At 41.2% G+C, this 8,211-nt stretch overlaps 1 protein-coding gene across 1 annotated transcript; it reads right to left on the bottom strand.

Moving 5' to 3' along the window:
• Window positions 1-796: 796 nt before the first annotated feature.
• On the bottom strand, window positions 797-7,666 carry LOC137892728 (histamine N-methyltransferase A-like). The gene is made up of 7 exons (XM_068738078.1): window positions 7,577-7,666; window positions 7,319-7,461; window positions 6,926-6,978; window positions 2,407-2,514; window positions 2,066-2,196; window positions 1,688-1,781; window positions 797-1,353 (listed from the first exon to the last, which is right to left on the bottom strand). The coding sequence occupies exons 2-7, from the start codon at window positions 7,450-7,452 to the stop codon at window positions 1,004-1,006; spliced, it is 870 nt and encodes a 289-aa protein (XP_068594179.1). The 5' UTR covers window positions 7,453-7,461; window positions 7,577-7,666; the 3' UTR covers window positions 797-1,003.
• Between the last annotated feature and the right edge of the window lie 545 nt (window positions 7,667-8,211).

Raw genomic sequence — 8,211 nt, 5'->3', positions numbered from 1 at the left:
CCATAACATTTGCTTGTCACATAGTTGGAAATAATGAATCTGTAAATAATTTGGATTCATATATATTTAATTCTCAGTTGTAGGAGTGATCCTTAGAATGAAGAGCAGACTTTCTACATATTAGACATCTGCCAACATCTTCTCTCCAGCATCAACCAAAATGCAAGCAGTCACTTTCCTTTGACATCTGTCATTGGAAAAAAAACCTTCTCCCATCTCCCACACAAGACTGGAGGTTCAGTGCAGATTATCAGCCAAAGAGTCTCCACTGGCGGTGGAGTTTATGTCTTCCAACACTCAAGCCATGGACCGGAAACCAGCTAATGGTCAACCAAGAAGGATGCCTGATGTTCCTAAAGCCATTCTTTTATTGCTTAAACAGGGGTGCACTCTAGGTAGCAGTTAGCCTCAGTTTGTGGCTCTAATGCGAACACATTTGTATGTCCCATCTAAAGAAGAATTGCACTATTCAACCTTTTAAAATAATCGCTAAAATGTATAAAAGCAAGAAAAAACAGCATATTTCCTTTTTCAATTTGAATGGTTGATCTTTGAAATTACCGTGAATTTGCTTTTTTCATAGAAATATTCAATCCATCTGTGCAAACAGAGGTATTCCATAATGTTTCATGCTTATACTTGACTTAAATGTCTTTATCAGAAGGTTATTGAAAGCTCCTCTTTATTGCAGAGCAACTAAAATACAATATTTTTAACATAAATTAATTGGAAAAAAAAACTTTCAACTGTTGAATGTCTGTAATGAGAGTAGAGGATGAGATTTCGGACACAGCCATTGTGTTTTACCACTTCCAAAGAAAAACATTTTATTTATTGATAATGTTGGTTTACATTCAGATAAAAATAGGCTAAAATGACTGAAAACTACTCTTAAAGGTTAAACTCAATCTTAGCAACAGGCACATATGTTGCACTTTTGATAGGGGTGAAGTGAATGCAAGAACAGAAGACAGAATGTATGAACCAATTTCCATAAGACACCTCAAGCATAAACAAGGATGCAGCTCGCATCATTGTTGAAGATTACCCTGCCATCTTTTTCAGTGCTGCACTTGTTTCTGAGAAGGTCTAGAATCCCTGCTCTGATCTCTGGGGTGAAGGACTCGTAGAAGTTGTTTTTCGCTGTCAGGAAATTCAGGAGACTCTTTCCAGTCTGGCTGCTTGGATTGAAGCACTCGGTGATGTCAAAGGTGTTGGGAGTGGCATGCTCCTCATATTTCAGACCCAGGCTCTTCAGGCAGGCAATAATCTCTGCTGATGAGCGGTCTGTGATGCCATCAAAAGCGAGCTCCTTCTTGTAAGTCTTCCATAGGATGTCCCAACCAGAGTTGGCTGGATATTATGAGATGAATTAATGAATTAAATCCAGAAGAAATATATTGACAAACAACAACAAAACCCTGATGTTATTTTGTTACAGTCATGAGAGACTATTGGTCATCTGAGGATGGTCTATCAGTTAAGAGGGTTGGTAACCTCAACAGTCCTCAACGCAAAAATCCAAGAGGGCTCCGTTCTTCCAGCACAAAATGAAATGAGTAAGTATTGGGCTGGGTAAATGAAATGAGATGCAAGTTGATACATGTTTTGCTTTTCAGTAAAGATTAAGAAACAGGTTATGATGAAGAAGGGCTGGAAGCAGTATGGAAAACCTAGTTCTACCTACCTGCTTCAACGGTGATCATAAGCCTGCCGTTGTTCTTCAGAAGGCTCTGGTAGAATGTGATGGTATCGGCGATGTTATCCACAAAGTAGATCATCTGTTAAGGAGAGAGTTGTTAATTAGATTTTTTGGATGATGCTTGCTTGCATCCATGTAAGCCCACAGTTTGAAGTGTTTTCAAACAATGTAGTGTGCATTATATGACTATAGCACTTATCGTTATGCACTTCTGTTTGGCAGAAACAATTCTGCTGATTTGACTTCTAGCATCAGCGGAGGATTTAGGGAAAGCTAAATACATCTCATTGCATACACAAAGTGAGACCCATTCGTCATTACATCATTATTAAACTGAAGGTCAAAAAATAGAAGTCACAATACCTGAACCATGTGTATGAAGTCAAATTTCTTCATATCTCCTTTAGCTTTGACTTGTTTCTCATAGTTCTCACAGCTCATAAAATGCCAAGCAAATGGGATCTTCTGAAGGTTGGGGGTCTTCGCCACCAAAGCTATAAGTTGTACATGAAGTAGTGCAGATAATAACATTAAGAAACACAGATATATACAGTGTATGACAACATGCGATATAACAGATGACAATAGCTACAACCTAAACATAGATTATGATCAGATGAAGACAACACAGACACATATGGAACACATACACATTTGGAAATTATAAAACAAAATCACTCTGCGACATCCTGAATTTTCAATACCTTTGAAGTTGTCTGTGAGTTGAGAGCTTCTATCCACAATGTCAGTAGTGATCGGGACAGCAGGGAATGTAGACTGCAGCAGAGTAAGTATCTGGGCATCCACCTCCCCTGAAAGAAACCATGAAATACTTAGACTTTGAAAACCCATTGCCTCAGTGTAATGCTGCTTTAATGTGAAAACCTCACGCATCAGAATACATTAGTTTGGAATATTGCAAACATTCTTGAAACTTTTAAAAATAATGTTCCTAACTTTTAATTTAATGTTTTAGATGATGCTTGCATCCATGCAAGTTCACATTTTTTAAGTGTTTTTAAAACACCGTAGTTCTGTCAGGGACACGTCAATGGAAACAGCATTATTATTCCTACAACTTTCTAAACTAATTTCAGGTGAACCTGTCCTCTATATGAGGTCAAATGTGTGAGTATGCATGCGTGTGTGTTTGTGTGTGTGTGTGAGAAAAAGAGAGGCAGTGTTTGCTCCATAGTCTTATCATTCTGGATAAAAACAATGACTTTGATGTTGCCACTGTGCAAACATCCATGTAAACTATGATCTTGATTAACCAACGTGTCCTCCTATAATCCACCAATGCCTTGCTCTATATCGCTAACATATAATTAAAGGGCAAGTTACAATTTGTGACAGTTTCTCAAATCTGTCATCTTAAAACAAATACCAGTCCTGGTATTTGTTTAAAATATTGTATCATATGATAAGTAAATATGAGGCTTTAGACTGATATTTAGTCTGGGTTTACTTCCTGTCTTTGTGTTTTCCAATGTCCCCCTGTCATGGGAAAACTGTCTTTTATACTTGTTGGGGTTTATACTGTTGTATGTTCAACAGTATAAATGTTCATAATCAGATCTTATAGTTTTTGTGATACTACTTGACAGTTTCGGTGTAAGGACCCTTTTGTCACCTACGCTAAGTTTCCAAGAAGCGGAGCGTGTGGTGACCTTTGGCCATGTTGTGAAGTGGAGCTTCTAGTGAGGACAAAGACACGTCTGTTTTGAACAGAACACTTTACAGTCTGAACTGCAGTATTACAAACAGTGAACAGAACGTGCTCTTCCTCTCAACATCTGTTATACTTCGTATCATCATCTTTTATTAGCGTCAAGAACACGTATCATGCTACTTCCTGGCTCTTCCAAGTTAAAGCACTTCCTGTTTTATGCTTTTTTACAATCTACAGCTTAACAATATATACAGTGTTACACAAGCAACATGAACCATATTAATTATGTTATACAATCAAACAATTCACAACATTCTCCCACCCAATGAACAGTTGTTCATTACTACTCAGCCCAATACTTTAACTTATCTCTAATGGATATATCAACTAACAGGTCTCTTCAACAAACTGCCTGTATGGGTATGAACAGTACAGGAACGAATGAGTCCATCCCTCCCTGGGAGCAGTTCTTTTATCCTGCCCATCTTCCGGTTCTGCCTGTGCGTGTTGTCCTCTCCAATCAGGATGACATCTCCCTCCTACAGCACAGTGGGTGTGGGTGTCTCACACTTGTGAGCTGATTTCAAGTCCATCAGTTAGTCCTTTCTCCAGTGGTTCCAAAAGCTGGTCCAGAGTCTCTGCCGGTACCTCCATCTCCGGCCCATGTCCTCTCTGCTCACGTTAGTTGCCTGAGATGGTGGCAGCATAGTCTTTGGTGGTAGAGAAGTGCTGCTGAAGAGTGTCCTGGGTCCTTTTGATAAGTTTCGTGGAGTGGACTGGAGGATGTCGGACCGGAGGCCCTGAGGAACGAACAGACGGTTAGGAGGGCATGCGGTGGGACCGGCTTGACCCCTAGTCGCAGCCCTCACTGACTCCTCAATGTCCCAGGTGAGGACGGCTACTTGGCAGGAGGCAGGAAGGATGGACGAGGAGCCAGAGGTAGGTTCCTGCTCCCCCTAGAACTGACGGGAAAGGGAATCACGCTTGACATTGCAGGACCCGGGGCGATAGGAGAGTGTGAAGTGGAATTGAATTGAGTCTCTTGACTGTGCAGATGTACTCCAGGTTCTTATGATCGGTCCAAACCAGAAATGGGAGCTTGGCCCACTCCAACCAATGGCGCCATTCCTCCAGGGCCAGCTTCACTGCTAGTAGATCTCCCCGCCGTGTTGGTCTGAGCTGTGGCTGTCATGAGTTGCCGTACCCGGTCAATCAAAGTGGTGAGAATCTGGTTCCGATTCGCCAGGTTGTGGCTAACCTCGGCAGTGTTGGTGACCACCATGGTCTCGGTTCTCTGCATCGCCTCTTCGATCACCTCGAGCCGGGCCCATGCCGTGGTGCCGTCTGCTGGATCCATGTTATGGCCAGATCGTACTGTAACGGGTGTAGTAAGGACCCAGGAGCAGTACGACAAACACCAGGGATGATTTGAATCAAAGCTTTATTTTCTTCGTAACACACAACAGGTAGAATCTTCACAGGAATACATTGGCAGTCTCTCGTGGTCGGGGACAGAAGGCTGAGTGAATTACCGGGGCAGAGGCAAGGCGGGGTAGTCACAAACAGGCAGGGTCGGTAACGGGGACTCAGTCCAAAGGGAAACGCTGGAAGGTCTTGCATGGAAGCGGAGAACGATCTGGCAGTGAGTGTGTGTGAGACTGGGGTCTAAATAGTAGGTGCAGCAGAAAGAGCAGGTGAGAGTGATTGGGCTGATGAGGTGGGTGTGACTAACAGGTGCACTGAATGAGCTGATTAGGTGAGTGAGAGATAGAGTGACAGGAGAGAAGGGGCAGAGCTGTGACAGTATCAGACACCTCTGCAGGTGTCAGAATATGTAAGATTAGCCCCCCTCCTTCTGACCTCCTCTTGCCCTGTCTAACCGATGTCTAACCTCGATGTAACCTCAATGTCAAAGGGAAGTGTAAAGGGGAAGTTTCCTCAGCCCCTCATTTGTATGTGTGCCTAAATATCCAACTCATCTTGTAATGAGTTGTTCTTGCTTGTGTAGACTGCCTGACCATTGAGCCTTCTGTGCGCAGAGAATACAATTCATAAAGACAAATTCAGTTTCATAGTATTCTTTGTTTCAGCACCTTTAAAAGACTCACGGTTTTGCGGGTATAATAATTTCCACCACACCCCCGAAAGGCCTTAAACCCTGAACCCTCAGGGACTTGACTGATGTTACCTGCTAAATGGTTGTGTGAGGCTGCAAGGGCTTGAAATAGTGTACTTTTCTGCAATATTTCACGTTACCATGACAACGCCATAAAATATTATGTACAATTTATTTTATACTTTTTCTCTCTGATTTGAACGTCTACCAGGCTCTTTCCTCACGAGATGAGAGGTATTTGTCAAATGATCTATTTACATGTTTATGTCAAAACAGCTTCAATAACACTAAAAAATAAAAAAATGTTTGATGAATAAATCTGGGAGATATAGCCTCTGCTTGCATGTGTTTCTATGTACCATCTTTAATCCTCAAAGGTAGTTTAGTCCTCTTTGTTTACCTTTTTCGACGATTCCTGCTTTCACACTTCTCCTGGTAACCCAGTGTTTAACGTCACATTGCTATGAATTATAGGTAATTCCTAGAGGCAAAGTCTGCAGAAATGCAGACTCACGGAATGTTCATAAAGGGCTCAAAATGTCTGCAAGAGAGCCCTCAAAAACACTCAACGATTTGACAGTAGGACAGCCCTAAACCCTCATGGACTTTGCAGGAACGCGCCTCAAAGTTTGTGAGTCTGTGAGTGTGGAGATTGGGATTGGGCAGTGTGAGTTGCGTCATATACTGTGGGGTCTGCACATATTCAGGTAGGCACATCCTGATTGGCCGGCTATTCTTAGAGAAATGCATAGTGGGCGAACGCATGGTTGTGACTGGGGAGGAGTATTACCCATAGAGTCCAGTAGAGGCCACGCTTTTGCTTTTTTTGCTAGGGTTACGATATTGTTATCTTTGTTACTGGTGTTCCTCGTGTCAACCCCCCTGTGTTTGTTCTTAGTTTACTTCGTCGATGTTTTTCCTTCGTACTTCATGCCTCAGCCTGCTCAGTTTGTTTCCTGCTTTACTTTTTTTGCTACCAGGCTTTTGTTTTCAAAGCTTGCCTTTTGTTTATTTTACCTGCCTGACTTCTTTTATGGGTCCACCTTTTGACCTGAAACCATATCACAATGTTTATCTGGGAAAATTTGAATTGATAAACTCTGGGAACGTCCTGTATATAGATACGGTATTTACTATATGTAGGGTTGTATAGTTCATTTTTTACATTAAATCCATCTCTGGAGGAAAATTAAATAATATTTCAATTTCAATAAATATCAAGGCATCATTATTATCAAAATCATGCTAAAGTGTATTTTCCTCTGGTCTTTAAATCGAGCTGCTTTTTTAAGAACATGAATCACACAATAACGCAATCTCTTCCACTGGATCTTTGCCAGTGCACACAACAGTTTGTAACTGAGCCAAAATGACTTCAACAAACCACAACATGTGTTCATGCAACAGTTACCAGTTGCTGTTTCTCATCACCTACCTCCACCACTTCCAACACCAAGAACATCCAGGCTGCTTTTGTCTACTCCGATTCTGCAACATATGATAGAAAGAAAAGGAAAACTTGGCTCAAGGATGTAATTGTTGCTTACAATTAAAACCATAAAAGAAAAAGTTTCAATGGCAAAAGTGAATGAATAAATAAACAGCTCACAATAACTATATATTTATATATATGAAGTATGTGTAAAGCAGAAAAATACATGCACGTTCTAATTTCTTTTCTATGTTACTAACGCTTTACTGCCAGTTTCCCACGTACATAAATACATTTGAATATTTTATTCCGGTTGCAGATTGGTAATGGCCGGGGGGGGGGGTGTCCTGACAAACATGCAATTCAGCAATCATAGCCTTTCTTCTTGTTAGTTACCTTTTAAATTCTCCTGGCAGGATGTTGTGAAGACATTGGAAGATGGTCTTGTGCTCTCCGGAGTGTTGTAAGTATACCTCAAAGCTTTGGGCACAAGCGCCATCAAAAAAAGTCGTCTTTGGATCCACAGCCATGACTGATTCCTGCAACGTGTTACACACATTTAAATTCATACATGTAGCAATGATTTGTGCATGCAAAAAAAAGCTATCTTTAAAATCACTACGGTAAGAATCAGTCGAACATTGTAAGTATTACCTTCAATACGCGGAGAGTAAGGACAGAGCGTCGACTGTTTCCTCACTCTGGTGCAGAGTTGCAGAGTAGCTCTCCCCTACCACAGGCTGGCTCATATAAACTCAAACAATCTTTTCGTTGCGTAACTCTTGAAAGATGAACTTTGTTCTTTGTTCAGCCAAATACAGCTGCGCTGTCAGATTCCTATTCATCGTGTGGCTATTTCGAAATTAGCCTTGTCATTAATGGTTTACAGGGATCTTAGAGATTCTCAGAAATTAGTTTTAAATCTTTAGTTTTTATGTTGTCATTGGTACAATCTCAGAGCGTTCAATTTATTTACGGGGTTTATTTTCAATATTTCACTTGAATTGTTGTTTAAACAATCAGTGCTGCACTCGAGGTCCAAGTGACTTCCTCCCACATAATGCCCCTATAGATTCAGATTGAGGGCACAGGAGAGTTTACTTCACAGCAGATGACAACATAATTCAATAATGGCCAATCCAGCTTTATTCATAGACGTGTGTGGGTTATATCATTGCAGCAATTGCTGCACCAAAACAGCACAGCAGGTTGAGTGTTAGTTTAAAACACAATAAAGCACCAGTCTTGCTTTCAGATGTCAGTCAATTCCTTTCCTGGGGCTACTGGTG

The sequence above is a fragment of the Cebidichthys violaceus genome, unplaced genomic scaffold, assembly GCF_023349555.1.
Source record: "Cebidichthys violaceus isolate CVI_PGR_0920_01 unplaced genomic scaffold, fCebVio1.0.p SCAF_11, whole genome shotgun sequence".
In the NCBI taxonomy this organism is placed as follows: Eukaryota; Metazoa; Chordata; class Actinopteri; order Perciformes; family Stichaeidae; genus Cebidichthys; species Cebidichthys violaceus.
This window is presented reverse-complemented; position numbering and strand designations above follow the sequence as displayed.

What these genes read in the sequence shown, in the direction of transcription:
- LOC137892728 (XM_068738078.1), bottom strand. Translation starts at nt 7,452, where the DNA reads ATGGCTGTGGATCCAAAGACGACTTTTTTTGATGGCGCTTGTGCCCAA. An exon ending in ACTCACAGACAACTTCAAAG is followed by an intron (nt 2,197 to 2,406) that starts GTATTGAAAATT and finishes TACAACTTATAG; the next exon opens with CTTTGGTGGCGAAGACCCCC. An exon ending in TATGATCACCGTTGAAGCAG is followed by an intron (nt 1,354 to 1,687) that starts GTAGGTAGAACT and finishes CATAATATCCAG; the next exon opens with CCAACTCTGGTTGGGACATC.